An 18,620-nucleotide genomic window follows, 5' to 3' on the forward strand; every position below is an offset into this window, starting at 1 on the left:
TTTTAACCAGAGGCTATTCCCGGCAAAAGTGCGAGAGGAAGAGCAGGATCATGTAATGTCTTCGAAGGCCCACGGTTGGAACCGGCACACTGCTCGTTCTTTTGGCCAAAGCAAAGCCCACGACCACGCCAGATGTCCGAGGGCAGGAAGATATTCTCCCGCCCTCCCACCCCAGGAGAACTACAGTCATGTGATGCAGAGGCGGGTAGAGGACCCGGCATCATAATGCAGTCTACCCCAGACCCCAAATAACTAAAATATCTAGAAGGCAGAACGTGTCGTGGGGGAAGTCTAAACAGCTGTTGGCGTTCCGAGGAAGGCCAGGCGTGGGCACAGCCCACTGAGAGTCGGGGAAATCTTCATGGAGGAGACAGCATCATGGCTTTGAGCGGGGCCTTGGGGGCTGGGCAGGCTCCTACATAGAGCCCAGGAGGAACCTTCCAGGAGATGCCTGAGCCACAGCTTGGAGAGGTGCCAAGAACAGGAGGTGGTGGTGACACAGACCGGCCGTGAGGGACGGGATGGAGAGGGACAGGAGGGACAGGAGGCCAGACTATAGAGGAAGATGGAGGTCAGAGGGGGAAGGGCCGTGAGTGCCTAGCAAAGGAGCTTGGACTGCATTCCGTGGGCAATGGGGAGCCATCAACGGTGTCTGAGCAGGGATCAGAGCTCTGCTGCGGCAGGGAATGAGATGACAGGTGGAAAGGCTGGGTGGGGGAGCCCAGGAACGATGGAGTGAAGGGCAGCAGGGCAGGAGGACGGGGAGTCAGGAACCATGTCCTCCAGGTGACTGATGGCTGGTGCTGAGAAGGATGTTGAGTTGACAGAGGGGTGCGGGGCCTGGGGGGAAGGAGGCGGGGTGTGTCAGGGTATGGCAGGCTGATGCCACCACCCAGCGGCGGGCCCTGTGACAGAGAGGCCAGGGAGCTGACGTGGCAGGTGGGCGCCTTTGAGAGGGACCACCCGGCCCCGTCGCTGGGGCCTCTCCAGGTAGATACCTGCTGGCGTTTGCCTGGCTTCCGCAGCCTGCTTCCCGTTTTGTTTGCTTTCTACTCCGGGTCCCGAGCAGCATTTCCCCAGCAGGGTCGTAGACAGATGTAGGTTTGTCCTCGGACAGCCACTCAGCCTCCATCCAGGATCCCTCGTGCTGGAGGGTCGTGTCATGCTGAGACTTCTTTGGGATCCTAGGATGACAAGAAACGCCCCCGGGGTCGTGACTCTGGAACAGGGGCTCGGCATGGCTACTGCCCAGAGCTCAGCCTCAAACCCCAGATCGGAATGTGTGCCGTGAGGAGGGGTCCCTGCACCCCTGACTGCAGGGAGTGGTAGCGTGGTGTTCAAATAGCAGACTTCCAGAACTTTCTGGCCATGTAAAGGTACTGACAGGGTAAGTACCCTTGACTGGGGCATGTCCCAGCAGAAGGGTGGAGGGACATCCGTCTGCCTTGCTGAGGGTCTCGCCAGACCCCCAGCCCCTTCACTGTGGGTGGTGGTCACGCGCTGTGGGACCCCTTACTGCAGACATGCGAATGTGGTGGGGGTCCCGAGCTGCAAGCACGGGTCCTGGCCTCAGATCACCGGAAAGCAGGGCCTGCCGCTCTCCACCTGTGGGTGGTGTCCCTGGCCCTCGGGGGCACGGGAGGCCTGCTGGGCGAATGAGCCTCAGGCAATGCCAGGACCCCAGTGGGTGCCCCCTCCCAGCCCCACAAGCCAGGAGCTGGCCTCAGCCAGGCTGCACCGCGGGACTGCACTTCCCGGGCTTTTAGGGGAAAGAGACGCTGCTCGTGAATAATTCAGCCTTTCACTGAGCTGAAAACGCCCTAATAGACTAATGGACTCCCTGCCTCCAAACTCGACCCTCGTGGGGCGCTTCTCATTCACCAATTGCTTCTGACGTCCTACAGTGACACTCCCTAATGAACCAGCTGCCGCGCCAGATCCGTGCAGCGGCTGGTGAACCCTATAAACTAGACTGTGTCCTTTTTAACGAGCAGACGCCAGGAAGGCAGGTGAGTGGCCCCCTCAGCTCCAGGAGTCCAGGGGCAGCTGCTGTCTCCGGCGGTGGGGGGCGGGAGGGGGGGTGTTGCTGCTTGGGGACACGTGGCCCAGGAATGGAAGCCACAGAGGGACAGTATTGGGGGTGCATTTGGCTGATCCGAAATCAGATCCTCTATATTTTTTTCAAAGCAGAAAACCTTAAAAAAAAAAAAAAAAAAAAAAAAGCCAGCCCTGAGTAACTGCAAGGTGACAGTGGGAGGCAGGATGGTGGGCTTTCTCCCGCTTCAGTGAGCTTGCCTCCCAGACCTGCCGGCTGGGACCGTCCGTCTTCCTGCCTGGGGGAGACCCAGACATCCAGCCACACCTTGTTGGGGTCATCATTAGGATTTGGCATTGTCAAGGTTGCCCCGAGAATGACAGCAGGGAGGTTTGGCGGCTGTCAGGAAGGTCTGTCTGGAAACACATGGCCTAGGGAGCTGGGGCAGGGTCTGGGATGGGGGAGGCAGGGCGCTTGTCTGGGCCTTGGCTCGCTGATTGTTCTCCCGCAAAGGTGGTTTTGTTTTTGCCCTGATGCGCTGCTGTGCATTTTAAAGCTGCGCTCCGGAATGATGCCGTATTCCTTTGCAACCCCGCTTTCAGGAACTCGGGCTGGTTTCTCTAAGATCGAGACAAATGTCACCGTTTAAAAGAGCTGTTCAGGATTCCTTCCGAACCTCACATTTCATGCCTTGGTGGCTTTCCGTAAACAGACCACAGTTCAGAAATTCCAGGTGGAAGGCCCTTCGGGGCGGTCGTGGTCCCCACTGACTTAATGAGGTCGATGCCTTCAGTTCGGTTTTTCCGTGTCACGGTGTTCGTTTACTGGAATCCCCCTGAGCCCTCCCTCCACAAGAATAGATTTGCAAAAGGCAGGCCCCGGCTCAGGGACGAACCTATAGGCGCCTCGTAATTAGCAATGGCTATCGAGGAGGGGGCAGGCTTCTCTTGAGATGGGGTGGGGGCTGGATCTCGAGGAGGAGGAACACGAGGTCAGGGTCACTGCGCCTTTGAGCCCTAGGAAGCAAAGGGCCTGAGGCAGGAGCCCCGGCAGTGGGCGCTGCCTTCTGGCAGTGTCTCCCCGTGGCCCCTTCGTCCAATGACCCCAGCCTGCCCCCAGTCATCCCGGGAGGAGGCTGGGAATAAGCCCCAGCGTGAGGCTGTCCAGGAGCTGGACTCTGTCCTCTCCCATGGGCTCCACTGCTGACCGTCAGAGCCCCTCTGTGCCTTCTGTGTCCTTCCTCCTCGGTGGGGTCTTGCCTCCCCGGAGGCGAGGAGGAACGTGTCCTAGCTCCTCTCGCACTGTGCGTGGCCATCTGGCCACAAACCTGCTCGTAGGCACCAGGTGCTCACCCCTGCGGCCCCCCAGCAGGGCCACCGTGCTCTCCCACGCCCCACCTCTCTGCGTCCCTCAGCCGGAGCCTGCCTGGCATCATGGGGACACTCTCCGTGCCTTCCATGCCCCCGGCGCTGTAAGGAGAGATCACAAGCAGGGGAGACCCCAGCCCCCACAGAGACGGTGCACCCTGCCCTGCCCCCGTCTCATAAGGAATGTGTGTTCTCTGCGAGACCCGGCTCGTTTATTAAGGTCTACGTTGATCCTATTCAACCTTTTCTAGTAATAACTGGTATCTACACCACTCCCTCGTATCACAGAAGCCCACGCTCACGTGTGCCCTCTCCAGAGGCCCACCCTGCCTTCCAGCCTCTGTCCCCTCCACCTCGCTTTGTGTATGTCTGCCACCACCCCGATTATCCTAGCTGGTATCCCACACCACGCTGCAACACTGTTGACGGCCACTTCCCCGCACATGGCATGCGCCCAGCCGCACCCACAGCCCCGCCTGGTTGTCTAGACAGCGGGTGCAACCAGCCCCTGCTGGGCCCACTTCACAGACATGGAGACTGAGCCTCGAAGCCGTCAGGGTGCCTGCTTGTGTTGCGCTAACTGGGTGACAGCCAGGTGCTCAGCCACACTGTCACCCCAGCCCCGGGACCCTGGCTGGACCTCCAGAGCCACACCAGCCCGGATTGCTGTTTGTGGGTGGTGTCTTGAAAGCTAATGGTTATTGATCTCTGCCTGGCTGGGCCTGTGTGCCTGCTTCCTGCTCCCTGCAGCTCCGGCCTGCCAGGCTCTTCTCTCTGAGGACGGACCCCCAGGGAAGCCAGAACTGGCCTGCCTTTGCCCCCTGCAGGACGGGCAGCCGGCCACACTGCCACATCTAAAGCAGCTGCCCGACGCTGCCCTGCCCCCACCCCGGGCGGTGCTTGGAGGGGGCCAGGGGCCAGCAGGCAGGGAGGGAAGGAGGGGCAGCCCTGCTCCCTGGAGGCATCCGTGGCTCCATTTCCTAAGACAACCCCCCTCCTGGAGCCCTGCACCCCTCCTCTGCCTCCAGAGTGATTCTCCTGGAACATGGGGATTTTCATGCCAGGGACATCCTCACCTGCTTTAGCATCCATCAGAGAGCTTAGTCCAAACCCTTGGGGGAGGCCAGAGGTCCTGGGCCCTGCAGGCCCCCTCCCTGTGGATCCGAGCCATAGTGAATGGGAGTCCTGGCCCCAGAGCCCCCCACCACACCCTCCAGGATAAGGCATCCTTCTTGGTGCCTTGGACCTGAGTCAGGGGGCCAGCCCACCCCTGCCAGGTGCTGTCCACACCGCCAGCCCAGTGGGAAGGCCCGGTCTCCGCTGTGGGCACTGAGCCTCAGTGGTAAAAGCGGACAGAAAGGTCCTGGCCCTCCTGGACCTGACCTTCAGGGGCTCAAATGCAACAAACAAACAAGATGATTAGAGAAGACTCTAGCAGGTCAGGTGAGGACACAGCTGTGGAGAACAGTTGCAGCGGGAAAGGGGGCTATGAAGTGTCGGGTGCTGGTGGAGAGCTTCCCCAAGGAGGGGGGTGGGGCTGCAGCCTTTGCAGCTGCCTCGGCTCCCAGGACAGCTTTCCTTGCCCTTCCCAGGGATAATCGGGCTTGTTCTTTCTTGGGGCAGAGGTGGGGACCACGCTGGTTCCTCCAGCTGCCAGGGCTGGGCTCCGGGACCCTGCTTTGCTGACCCAACTGAAATGATGACTTCCATGTCACTTTCTGTGCTCGGTGATGAGGCGGGGGTCGTCCTGCAGGCATCTGAGCCCGAGGGCTGCGGTCAAGTGCCGACAGGAGTCCCCGGATCATAGAGCCCCCCTGCCCCACGACCGTGTCCTCGGCACGTAGCCATGGTGCCACGTTCCTTGATTCACTCACTCATGTACATCCATTAACACAGATGGTAGCATTCCTTGCACACGCGTCTTCCTCTCTTCCTTTACTACTGTCTCCTAGGATTCATTGCATTATCAGCCCATGTAGAGAAACCTCACTGAAGGCCGCACAAGTCCCATCATTGGGACGGACTATCATTTATGTAACCTGTCTCCCGTTGATGGACATCTGTGCTGCTCTTAGTTTCTAAGAGAGTGTAGCCATCACTCAGAACGACTGTTTTCTTTTTTAACGTTTCCTCATTTTTGAGAGACAGCGCATGAGTGGGAAAGGAGCAGAGAGAGAGGGAGACACAGAATCCGAAGCAGGCTCCAGGCTCTGAGCCGTCAGCATAGAGCCCCATGCGGGGCTCAAACTCACTGACGGTGAGACCATAACCTGAGCCGAACTCGGACGCCCAACCGACTGAGCCACCCAGCCGCCCCCAGGATGACTATTTAGTGATGGTTCCTCCCATTTTAGCCTTGCTCTCTCCCTGTCTGTACTGAACCCCTGTCCCCCCCTTGTCACCCCGCTCCTTACGTGCATCCCGTTCAGTCTTTTTACTGCAAAATTTGTGGATTGTGACATACTTAATCCTCATGGAGGACGGAGCCCAAAGAGTCTGCAGGTGCCACGGTGCCTGCGAGCAGAGAACGTGTGTGTGGATATCGTTTCCCTTGATGAGGCTTGCGAGCAAACAAATAGGGCGTTCCTGGGGTGGGCTCCCCTAGCAAAATCACACCGGCGTTTGCTTCCATGACGGATGTGCTCCTGCCCCTTCCGGGAGACAGCCCCGAACCTGGTTTTACCTTGCGAGCACCTCTGGGGAGCACTGTGACGTGGTGCCTTCGCTGCGGGGGCCCGGGCTCCCTGCATGTTCTCTTGCCTCTGTTTGCATTCGGAGTCCCCGCTTTGAGTTCTCACGCCTGGAATGTGGCTTCGCCAGTGCTTGTCTCGGGGCCGCGCGGGGCGGGGGAGGGCAGCTTAGCCAGAGTCCCCGGCCCGTGCAGAGTCAAGGGCTGACAGTGTCGTGCCAGGAGGCGTTTACACCCAGGGGCCCCGGCCCCAGGCGCCGAGACCCATTCCTGCCGCTCTAGTTGGAGGAGGCGTCTCTGCGGCACCCCTGCCCCGGGGCCGGCGTCCCGCGGGGCACCGGGGCAGGGCAGCGGCACCTTCGCTAACTCACGGCCACTCGGCGTTTCCCGTCTGGACAGCGGCGGCTGCCGGGCCGGGCGGTACCATGTTGTCCATGACGTACAGCGAGAGCCTGAGGAGCGTGAGCAGCAGGTGTCACTCGGACTGGGCCCTGCACCCCGTGCGCCAGACCGACACGCTGGAGCTGCAGCGGCTACGGGAGGTGCGGGCGGCGGCCCAGGCCAGGAACATGGAGAGCTTCCTCCGCATGCACGGCCTCTCCCTGGACGGCTGCACCGCCCAGCGCACGGGCATGAAGTACCGGTAAGGGCCGGGCTGGGGCCGGGCGGGAAGGACTCTGCACAAGGCCGGAGCTGCAGCCCGGGAGACGGGGATCGATCGTGACGTTATCGGATGTCGGGGTAACTAGTTTGTGTGTGAAAAGTCCAACCAGGGGCGCCTGGGGGGCCCAGTCAGTTAAGCGTCCGGCTTCAGCTCAGGTCATGATCTCGTGGTTCGTGGGGTCGAGCCCTGCGTCGGGCTCTGTGCTGACAGCTCAGAGCCTGGAGCCGGCTTCGGATTCTGTGTCTCCCTCTCTCTCTGCCCCTCCCTCACTCTCCCTCTCTCTCAAAAATAAATAAACCCCCCAAAAATTTTTTTAAAGTCCAGCCATACCGAAATGTACGAAGAAGAAAACAAAAGTCTTTTCTCCAAAGGGTAGTCCTGCCCTCAAAGATAAGCACTGTTACCGGTTTGATTTATCCTCTGTGGGAGAACGTGGTTTCCTGAAAACGCTTTGCAGCAGGGGTTAGATGCATCGTTTCATTTTTCTTGAGGCACCACTGGGACAAATTAATCATGAGGGGTTGGCTAGACATGAATTAACGAGAACGTCTCTGGTCATCTCTAACAACAAATTCATCCTGGTATCAGAATCCCAGGCTGGGTCCTGGGGGCAAAGATGTGCTCCCCCGCCCCCCATCTGACCTTAAGCTGGGCTGTCCTCGTGGGAAGCGGCTTTCAACAGGCAGCCTCTGAATTAGCACCTACGCTTGGGTCCAGAGCAAAGGCTGTGGCTTCATGTCCCCTGTGTTCTCTGGGTGATAGGCACGTCGGGCTCACTCTCCTTGGAACTTCAGAAGGACATTCCCTTTAGCTGGCTCATCTTTGAATTCAGCATCTGGGGCAGAGCTCCGGCGGCCGGCCCACTTTCTCCTGTGAAAGCCTCGGAGAAATGGCCAAAGAACCCCAGAGCTGGTGTTTGCATTCATACCTTACGTATATGCAGCTTTGCTCCTTTGTTAAATTTGAATTTCAAATAAACGTTTCCTTTTTTTAGTATAAGTATATCCCACACAATATCTGGGTCATACTTATGCTAAAACGTTGTTTATCTGAAGTTCAGACTGAACTGGGTGTCCCGTGGTTGATCTGGCAGCCCTAGACCCTTGGCTTCCATCTAACACAGGCCTCCCGGGGTTTTTCTGGCTGTTCTGTGGGGAGGAGAGTAGAGACCTGTTGCTTAACGTTTTCTCCTGTGGACAGTGTGTCTGGACCTTCGGTTCATTGTTTGAACGCGTGGTTGCCATTTAGAGAAACAAAACACTTCTTCTCGGAGTCCATTAGGTGGCAGAATTCATAAGGTTTTGTATTCTGAATCCAGCTGTGTGGGAGGGACAAAGCGTCAGCTACTTTGGCCCCAGTAAGTCCTAATTCTAATGGAAATTTCTCCAGACTGAGAAATGGGGGGCAGGGAGGAGCACTGGCCGTTAATATTTGTCCTTAATTCAGGAGACGTTTGTTAAGGGTCTGTTAGCTCCAGGCAACCGGCCAGAAGCCACACAAACAAGATGGACAGGGTCCCCACCCTCACAGCTGGTGCGTCCTCATGTGGGGAAGCAGAGAAAAAAGCAAGCCACCACCCAAGGGCGTGAGAGAGGCCAGGCACAGCCCAGACCTTAACCATCTGAAAGGGAGACATTTGAAGACGTGGGGTAGAACCTTCCAGGCCAAGGAGACAGGGGGACGTCTGAGGAGCAAAGAGAAGGCCCGGGTGGCTGGGCCAGAGCAAGGAAGGTAGAGGGCTGTAGGGTGAGGTGGGGCGGCTGGAGCTCGGCCTCCTCCCCTGGGAAGACCCCAGCCCCCTCCACTGTGGATACAGTTTATGATGGCGGTTGCAGTGGAGTGCATCGTGTCCCCAAAATTTCATGAACCTGAACCTGAACCCTGAACCTCAGAATGTGACCTTGTTTGCCAATAGGCCATTGCCGATGTGATCAGTTAAGATGAGGCCCTACTGGGGGGGCCTCGGTGGCTCAGTCGGTTAAACGTCTGGCTCTTGGTTTCAGCTTGGGTCATGATCTCACAGTTCGTGGGTTCAAGACCCACGCCGGGTGCTGTGCTGACAGCTGCGGAGCCTGCTTGGGATTCTCTGTCTCCCTCTCTCTCTCTGCCTCTCCCTGGCTCACTCTCTGTCTCTCAAAATAAATAAATGAACATTAAAAAAAGAAAAAAAGACAAGGCCCAGCTGGAATAGGGTGGACCCTAACTCCAATGACAGGCGTCCTTGTAAGAATACCATGTGAAGACACACAGGGAAGAAGCCACGTGGTGGTGGAGGCAGAGAGTAGAGTGTCGTGGCCACGAACCTGGGAATGCCTGCAGCCACCAGAAGCTGGAAGAGGCCGGGAGCGTGGTCCCCTGGAGCCTCTGGAGGGAGACGGCCCTGCCCACATCTGGCTCTCAGACGTCTGGCCTTCAGAACTGGGAGAGAATCCATTTCTGTTCTTTGAATCCCCGTTTGTGGTGCTCTGTTATGGGAGCCCCGGGACACTAACATGGGTGGGTACGGGGACAAGGACAAATCTTATTTGCCTGACCCCCCCCCACTCAGCCACCAGAAAATCTGGGCCATATCTGAAATGTGGGGAACTGACCAGGGAGCTAAGTACCCAGGGAAAACTCGCTTCCCAAGTTGCAGAGGAGACGAGAAAACCACCGTGTCTTTAGCAGTTGATGGGCCAAAGGCTGTCACACCCACGCGGCCCTTTCTTTATCTGGCGGATTTGATCTTGCTGCATCCAGGGGGGTTGCAGTTATCTGGAAACAGGGGTCTCCACAACTAACACCAGCAGTTATTAAAGATCCCAGATAAATGCCGTTCCACAGTTAAAGTCCCCACCAGCAGTAGGGCTGCGACTCTGTTAAACTCGGTTCTTAAATATTAATGTAAAAAAGATAATGCCTTCAGATAAGCAAGGGGACAGCTGTGCCCCAGGCCCGGGCGTTTTATCTGCCGAACCGAGCCTGCAGCTTGGGAAAAGCCTTCGTGTTAACTTCCTCCGCTTTTTAGCTTTCCTCAACTCTTGTGATTAAAAAAAAAAAAAAAAAAAAAAAAAAAAAAAAATGCATCGAATTTTTAAATCCGCACAGTGCATGTGTAAGCTCCCCTCCCCACACCCACCTGGTGGTAGCAACGGGAAGGTCCAGAGATGTGGCCTCAGAGATGTGGCACCGGGAATGAACCCCAAATCCCCCCAGACCCACGCGGTCCCTTGCCTGCTCTGATTTCAGCTTAGACCCCTCTCCCTCCCACTCAGGAGGCTCCTTCCTTCTGTATCTCGAAGATGCTAAGCTCCGTCCATCCTCAGGGCCCTTGCACATTCTCGTCCCCCAGATCTTCTCACAGCTGGCTCCCTCCGTCAGTCACATCTTGGTCCTCTGGGAGACTTCCCCAAGTGCCTCGTCTAATAACATCCTCGCAGGCGGTCCTCGAGTGCACTGTCCTGTCCTGTGGTCATCCTCACATCCCCCTGCTGTCCCTCTTATCTGCACTCCCTAAGAGCAGGGCTTTTGTCTGTTCCCAGCACCTAGAACATCCGGAGCCTCTATGGGTATGGCCTGGGTGGTATTGAATGCTGCTGGCCTTAACCCCCTTTCTAGAATATTCCCCTGTAAAATGTGTCTCCTTCCTGCTGCTTCCTCGACCACGGTTCTGGAGGCTGGGTCTGCGTCTCTGTTGCAGCCCAGATGTGGAGGGGGGTGGGGGGAGCCCTGGGCAGTGAAGCTTGGTCATCAGCCCCTGGTACACCTGCGGGTTCGGACCCTAGACCATGGGCTCTTGCCACGAGTCAGCACTTGTCACCAGGCACTATTTGATTTGTGGTCCGGTTCCCAGAGCGGATTCTACGTAGCTGCTCAGTTATTCCTAGGAGATCCCTTGCAGGTGGGCCATCAGAGAGGGCTTCCTGAAAGAGCTGAGAATCCAGGTGTGCCTCAGAGGGCAGGTGGGCAGGACAGGTGTGATTCAGAGGACCCGGTGGGGGGGGGGGGGCAGGAGAAAAAGAGCAGAGAGGGATGACATGTGAACCAATCTCAGAAGCTAAGTGGGGGACAAGTCCACCTTGAAAAATGTCCTATACTGCATTCCTGCATCTGCCACAATGAAATACCACAAGTGGTGGCCTAAAACAACATTCTCTCACAGCTCTAGAGGCCAAAAGTCTGAAATCCAGGTGAGGGCAGGACCCCATGCCCTCTGAGGGCTCCAGGAGACAACCCCTCCCTGCCTCGTCCAGCTCGTGGTGGCTGCCAGTGTCCCCGGTGTCCCTTGGCTCATAGACGCTCCGGTCTCTGCCTCTGTCTTCACGTGGCTATTTTCCGTCTGTGTGTATCTGCCCATCTCCTCACAAGGACACCAGGCATTGGATTTCGGGCCCACGCTGCTCCGGGACAACCTCACCTTTACCTGACTACTTCTACAAAGACCCTACTTCCAAATAAGGTCACAGATACAGGAGTCAGGACCTCAGCATGTTTTGGGGGACGCATTCCCACCCACAACAGGTCCCAAGGGCTAAGTCAACTCCTTGAGGCTACAGGGGCCCGGGGGAGTGTCCCGGGAGGAATCCGGGCTCCCTGCAGGTACCTTTGTGACCTTGGATGAGTCACCTGGCCTCTCTGTGTCTCAGTTCCCAGTCTGGAGAGTGGAGACCACAGGCATTCCTCACGGAATCGTCTGGAGGACTGCATTAGGCAGTGACATCACTGAGAGCTCCAGGCTTGGCTGCGGGTGGGAGAGAAACTCTGGTCCTGGGGATGTGGCTCCCCTGTCCTGTGCGGACAAGGAGCAGATGTGGAAGGGAGGGAAGGGAAAGAGGAGGGAGGAGGCGAGACCAGCCGGTCTTAGGGAAGAGCCGCTCCGACGCCACCAGGAGCTGGGAGGATGGCCGGCGTGGGTGACTTGTGGGTCTCCGTGGAGGGCCGACCGGGCCACGGGGTCGGCATAGCAGCCACCGCCCCCGCCACGGAATAGGAAGGGCCGCGGCGGGCCTAACACCTCCACCAGTGGATTGTGCTGTAACCAGCTGACAGCACAGCCCGCCTGGCCTCGGGAATCAGGGGCCTAGCTGTTAGCAGTCCAGACCCCCAGGCCTCCACCCCGAGGTCTGAGGGGATCCACCCCTCTCGTTGGACAAGGATGGGGACCAGGATGCTTGGTTCTGTATTGTCCACCTAGAAAGGCAGGGTCAGCACAGCCCGATCCAATCCACAGACAGCACCAGGCAGCCCCCCGGGACTGCCCCCCAGCCCTCACCCTTTAATCCGGGGCTCTGAGAGCGGGAGGCGCTCCATGGGAGGGGCCCTGCTCACCCCGCTCACCTCCCACCTTGCCACCCCTGTGAATGAGGGCGGAGCCAGCGTCTGCCTTCCTTGCTTGACCCCTCTGTGCCTCAGTTTCCCCGGGTGTGGCAGGGTGTGGTGGGAGTTCAGCTACACAAAAAAGGCTTGGCAGGACGGCTCAGTGAGCACCGTTTCATTGATAGTGCGGTGGCCATTGTTGGTGCCTCGGAGGTGCTCCTGGCGATGAGGCAGAAACGTACCAGAAACACTTACTCAGGGCTTGCACAACCGCTTTGTACACGCATCAACTAAGAAGCAAAAGGAGCTGATTGGAAGCCACTTAGCCCTTTTCCCCTTCTGGTGACTGGGGTATGAGGTCCTGAAGGAAGCCCCCGAGGGGTCTTCGGCTCTTACCTGCCAGACGACACCTCCTCCAGGAAGGTCACCGGTCTGCCACCTTTTGCTCTTAGAAACTTCAGGGGCCAAGGACCTCCCATCCCACTGCCCCACTGGAGCAGCCCCCAACTTGTCAGCATCCCCCCCCCCCACCTCCTTGGGCAAGAAGTCACCTTTGGGTGCAAAACATCCTCCATTCGGCACGGTCCAGGCAGCCTCGCTGGTACAGGGGAGGCACCCGGGCCTCTACAGGACGCAGCTGCTCGTCCTCACTCTTGAGTGATTATTGCAGTCTGCGCTTTTATTTTATTTATTTTTATTTTTTCAATGTTTATTTCTTTTTGAGACAGAGACAGAGCAGGAGGAGGAGAGGGGCAGAGAGAGAGGGAGACACAGAATCTGAAGCAGGCTCCAGGCTGTCAGCACAGAGTCCGACGCGGGGCTCGAACCCATAAACTGGGAGATCATGACCTGAGCCGAAGTCAGATGCTTAACCGGCTGAGCCACCCAGGCGCCCCAGCCGTCTGGGCTTTTAAAAGCCATCTTTAAAACTTTTGCTCCAGACCTCGAGGCCTCCGTGGGCCTCACTCTGCATGGGGAGAGTGCCCATCACCTCCCCACTGTGAGGCTGTCACCATTTCGGAGGAACAGGCTGCCTGGGCCCCAGCTTTCCTGTGTCTCCATGAGCTCCCGGGGCAGGTGGGGCACAGGGTGGATCCCAGGTGGCTGAGCCAGAAGCTTCTATTCTCAGAAGCTCTCTATAGTGGCATTCTGTGGACAAAGAGGAGAGCTTTGAGTTGGGGTGGCCCTGCCTCTAATCACAGCAGGAACTAGCTGCCTTGTTTTCACAACAGCAGGTACCACAGGGGCAGAAAAAGCACCACAGAAACGGTTCTGTATCCAAATCCACCAGCCACACTGATGCTTCTGCTCAAAGCCCATTTCAAGTCGAGCAACGCAGGTCTGGAATTCACCCTCTTGACCTAAACACGTTCGAAAGGAGCAGCCCTTTGGGGCTGACATTTAACCATGGCAAATTCTGGTCAAGGGTTTAAGCTTCCAGCTTTTCCCCTCTTGCCTAATTCTTGCGACATCCTAGGAGTATTGCAAGTCATGACCCCTGTTTGGGACAAGTGGAAAGTTACAGATTCTGGCCAGCTTTTAAAAACCTACCTGCTCCGCCTGGCAGTTCTCTGCTGAGGACAGCACCTGTTTGCCCTGGGTTTCCCCAGGGGAGTGCTGAGGTCAAATATTCATCATTTCTATGACACACTACAATGGGATGGAGTGAGGGCTGGGGCTCTATCACCAAGCCCTGCTCAGGAGTCCTGCTGACGTCTGAAAGGAGTGCGTCTTGCAGAGAGGAACCGGCAAGTGGTTCCCAGCCCCCTGATGTGTCGCTGGGTAGAGCGTCGTTGGCACTTGGAGAAGGAAAGGGTTACATGTGCTTAGGGAGCTGGCTTCTCTGAGGTGATATCAGAGGGCAAGGAGGACTTCAAAGGCAGACAAACAGGAAGGATGCTCTCACAGGGAGCAAGAGTGGGACTGAGGCCCAGAGACTTTTGAGGCAGGTGGCATTTTGGGGGGCAACAGCTTTATGGGGATATAATTCATATACCATACATATGTTTAAAGTGTACAGTTCAGGGGGCATCTGGGTGGCTCAGTCAGTTAAGCATCTGACTCTTGGTTTCAGCTCAGGTCATGATCTCACGGTTTGTGAGTTTGAGCCCTGAATCAGGCTCTGCACTGACAGTGTGGAGCCTGCTTGGATTCTCTCTCCCCCTCTCTCTGCCCTCCCCTTCAGTCTCTCTCTCTCTCAAAATAAATAAACTTTTAAAAAATAACAATAAAGTATACAGTTCAGTGATTTTAGTATATTCCTAGAGTTGTGGAAAACTCACCACAATCAACTTTAGAACATCTTAAGCACCCCAAAAAGAAACACTATACCCACATTAGCTATCACTCCCCAATTCCCAATTCCTGCCCCCCAGCTCCTGGCAACCACTAAGCTACTTTCTGAGACAGAAAGCTATGTCTCAGATTTCTATGATAGCTGTGAATTGGCCTATTCTGAACATTTCATATAAATGGAATCATATACTATATGGCCTTTGTGACTGGCTTATCTCACTCAGCATAATGTTTTCAAGGTTCATCTGTGTTGTAGCATATATCGGTGCTTTATTCCTTTGTATGGCTGAGTAACATTCTGTTGTATTGGCAGGCAGACCATATTGTGTTTATCAGTTTGTCAGTGGATGAACATGTTGGTTATTTCCACTTTGGGGCAATGATGAATAATGCTGCTGTGGACATTTGTGTTCAAGTGTTTGTGTGGGCATATGTTTTCGGTTCTCTGAGCACATACCTAGGAGTGGAATTGCTGAGTTGCATGGTGGAGCAGATGATATTTTACCCACTGTGGTGACTAAGTCATTGTGATTCTCACTTAACTTGGTGCTGCCTAAAGCACACCATCTGAGGCACCTCTGAGGAATGGTAAGATGCCAGATCTGATAGTTTGCCAGAGTGCAGAGAGATGAAATATATAAGGAAGAAAGAAGTAGAGGGTTTCCACATCCCCTAGACCAGGTACACAGCACAACCAGAAGCTCTTGATGAAACACAGCTTCCCAAGCCCAGCCCCAAAGCTGCTGATTCAGTAGATCAGGGGGGACCCAGGCATCTGTATTTGTAACAAACTCCCCTCCCAGGAGGAACAGAGGCAGGCTTTGCCCCTGCAGCCTCTTTGGCAGGCCTGTGGGCTCCCTGAAGGCCAGGGCCCCGCTCGTGGAGGGGCTCGGCACTATAGGTTGCCCTTTGATCTTCTCAGGCCCTGCCCATTCGAGAGGCTCAGGGAGGGCCAAGCAGGCCTGTGGCTTATGTGGGCAGGTAAGAGACTAAGGCAGAGCTGGGCCTCTGGGTCCTGAGGGCCCCCTGCTGGCCTGTGTAAGTGGTGTCTGTGACCTGCCAGGGCTGCCTTGGCGAAGGCCCCAACCCCATCCCTGGTCCAGGTATCACCCTCAGGGTGTGTCTCCTGCTGCTGCGTCAGGCCTGTGGCCCTGAGGGGGTCAAAAGGGGTACAGTGACCAGTGCAGAGGTGGAGGTAGAGTCTTGCACACGGGCCTGTACCAACTGCCACCTCCAAAAAGCCCTTCCTTCGGGGCGCTCAGGTGGCTCAGTCAGTTGAGGGTCTGACTCTTGATTTCGGCTCAGGCCATGATCCCAGGGTCTTGGGATCAAGCCGGACATCAGGCACTCTGCTGAGTGTGAAGTCTGCTTGAGATTCTCTCTCTCTGTCTGCCTCTGCCCCTCTCCCCCATTCATGCTCTCTCTCTCTCTAAAATAAAAAATAAAATAAATTTTTAAAAAACTTACAAAAAGCCCTTCCTTCCTGCTGAGGGATCATTCCATACCATTTGTGATCTGACCGTGCTCTGTGTTCTGCATTGGACACTGAGAACACTGAGGCCCAGAGACGAGGTCTCTTGCCCGAGGATGCCCAGCTCAGGAGCAGGGAGGCCAGACAGGAGCAAGGTTTTATTCTTAACTTCTGTGTCAAAAAGGCAGGGCCGAGGCTGAGAGCGAGTTCAGGCACCATCCATCGTGGACATCTTTAGGCGGATTCATCTTTGGACAGTCAGCTGGTTGGGAAGGGCCCTGTGGGTCCAAGCCGAGAGAGACAGAGAGGCTTCTCAGACCACGTCTGTCACTTTGTCAGTGGAGGCCCAGAGAGGGCAGGCCCCTTGCCTGCGATCACACAGCAAATTAACAGCAGAGCCTGAACTAGACCCTGATCACCTGTCTCCCATCTAGCTCTTTCTCTGCCCCCTCCTGCATGGCAAGAAAGACCCCAAAAGGCAGCTTTGTCCAGGGCTCACCTCACAGGGTGAAGGTGGCATGTTTGGGGTCAGAGGACAAAGCCAGTCCCTCCTGCCATGGGGGGGGGGGGGAGGGAGGAAATCTCCTTGGGTTTCAGGAAACCCCATGAGCTTTGTTCCAGGAGGAGAGCCTTGCTCCCAAGTCCATCCTGAACCCATGAGTGTGGGAAAGAAGGCTGGGGTCACGGGGATGGGTGTCCTCATTCACTCATGCATTCACGCATACGTTCCAGAGGCATTTACTGAGTGTCTGCTGTGAGCTAAGAACTGTGGAGTGCCAGAACTTCTCAGATCTCTGGCCCCACGACCCCCAGGCTTCTCTCCTCGGGTCGTCTAGACGGAGAGGTCTTTTCTCCACATTTCGGGTGATTCTCCTTCTCCTCGTGCTGGTGGAAGCCCCACTTTGCGGGGCGAGAACCAGAGGCAGCTGGGGGGGTGGGGGGGGTGGCCCACGGCTGGCTGCCTGTCCCCGTCCCGGCCCAGCGGCTGTCAGCCTGGAGCAGCCAGGGCCAGCCTCCCGGGGATCGGCCAGGGCGGGCGGCGGAGCATCCGCGTCATTAATAATGAATCGCTAGATGCCTCCTGTGCTTCCCACCGGTCACCTAATTTACTTGGCGGGGGCGCCCGACGGCCCGTGGTGTGTAGAGCCAGGAGTTGGACTCTGGGAAGCCTGGGGAAACAGCTGCTCCCCTGAACCCCCACCCCGCCCCCGGCAGCCCCCAGGCCACCACCCTGACGGGAGGCGCCCTCCCTTCTCCCCTCTCCCCTGGAGGAGGGCGATGTCACGCGGAGGTCGGGAGTAACCTGCAGCCCAGCCCTGCCGGACACCGCCGGCCTGGGGACTCTGGCAGCCAGAGCCAGACCAGAGTGAGTGCAGGGGAAGGACCAGTAGAGCCGAGAAGGGTGTGAGCGGAGAAAAAATGGCACCGCCCCCACCTGGATTTCTGAGTTCCCTCCGATAAGGTCTTTCCTCGCGTGCTTCTGGACATTCGATTCCCTTCTCTCGGACACCGCACAGGATTTTTCTCTCGTTGCCTTGGGAAATCCTCGCTTCCGGAAGGAGCGCCTCGCAGCTTCCTGGCTTTCTGGGATAAAGCCTTGTCTTGAGAACAGGAGGACTTCTAGGGGCAGTTGACTTCAGAGCCCAGAAGGAGGGGGACACAGCCAGGAGCTGGGCCCCAGCCTTGGCATGCAGGTGTCTTTTGTGTGCTCGGAGCACAGCCTCAAGGGCCGGGGCCCCGAGGAGCGGCTGGGCCGGCCGGCTGCCAGCAGCCCCAGCCTGGGCTCCCGTGGCCGCTTCCGCGCCGTGGCCATGGTGGCCCGGAGCCTGGGACACCTGTCAATGCAGAGCCTCCCGTGTGCCGGTGACGCCAGCGTGAAGCAGCCAGGGATGAAATATAGGTACGGGCTCCGGGGGTGGCTTCTCAGGGTCGAGGCTGCCTCCCCACCACCCCCATCAGGGAGAGCCGGGGAAATCTGCAGTCCATTGTCAGATTTGGACACTCTGCGTGCTAAGAGGTGGCAGAGGGGGCGGGGGGAAGAGCTCCTAGCACTGGGTGGACTGGGTGAGAAACAACATCGAGACTTGGCTCACGTTCAGCCCCAAATTTCTTTCTTCACCACCACAGGGCTAAGATGTCTGATGGTTTCTCTTCCTTCTGCCCGTTTGTTTCCTTTGTTGGGGAGTGGGGGCAGTGGGCGGTGGTAACAGTAGCCAAACCATCCATGTGATGGTTTCCAAGACTCAGGGATGCTTTCTCTTCCTGGGGACCACCACCAACACCTGCCAGAGGGCCTCCTGCCTCCATGCCCTCCCCTAGGTGGTCTTTGCAGTTAGGCCCTCATGACAAGCGTTGGTTTGCTATTCAGGGACCACTGGGTGAACCATGTGATGAAATTCATCTTCCAGACCCCAGGCCGGGGTCCTCCACAGGCAGGACCACCACTCGGCAGGGCACAGAGCGGCATCTGGACCCTCCTGCTGGTGGCTTAGCCCAGATTGCACTGTGTACGTCTGCCTGGGCTCAGTCCGCCGGTACGTGGAAAGGGTGCAGAGCATGAGTGTCAGGGGCAGGGACCTTCCTCCCCCTCCTTGGATGTCACCCCTTGTCCCACCCTGGGCCTTGCTCAGATGCTGGGCACATGCACCCAGGTGGAAGAGGAGAGTCCCCGCTTTGTACCAAGGACCCCTGGGGTCAAGGTCGGAGGGCACCTTGCTTGGCAGTCTGGCCTATCTTACTATGAGTGTTTCTGTATGTCCACCCTTAGGCCTTTCTAGAATGATATTCCTGGGAGATGATGTTAC

At 57.0% G+C, this 18,620-nt stretch overlaps 1 protein-coding gene across 11 annotated transcripts in view; it reads left to right on the plus strand.

The window, feature by feature from the left end:
* Positions 1-18,620, plus strand: part of KCNAB2 (potassium voltage-gated channel subfamily A regulatory beta subunit 2) — an 86,009-nt gene that overhangs the window by 37,610 nt on the left and 29,779 nt on the right. Inside the window, exon 1 of one of the 11 annotated variants that reach the window (XM_086715503.1) lies at positions 6,434-6,734. The exons of 7 other annotated variants lie outside the window; for them this stretch is intronic. In XM_086715503.1, the coding sequence (XP_086571629.1) occupies positions 6,517-6,734 (218 nt within the window). In that variant the 5' untranslated portion in view covers positions 6,434-6,516. Of the gene's footprint in view, positions 1-6,433; positions 6,735-17,090; positions 17,717-18,620 lie in introns of those variants that run through there. 3 more of the 11 variants (XM_086715505.1, XM_086715504.1, XM_086715506.1) reach the window with 3 other exon arrangements.

The sequence above is a fragment of the Puma concolor genome, chromosome C1, assembly GCF_028749965.1.
Source record: "Puma concolor isolate L17-30 chromosome C1, mPumCon1.1.hap2, whole genome shotgun sequence".
Taxonomy (NCBI): domain Eukaryota; kingdom Metazoa; phylum Chordata; class Mammalia; order Carnivora; family Felidae; genus Puma; species Puma concolor.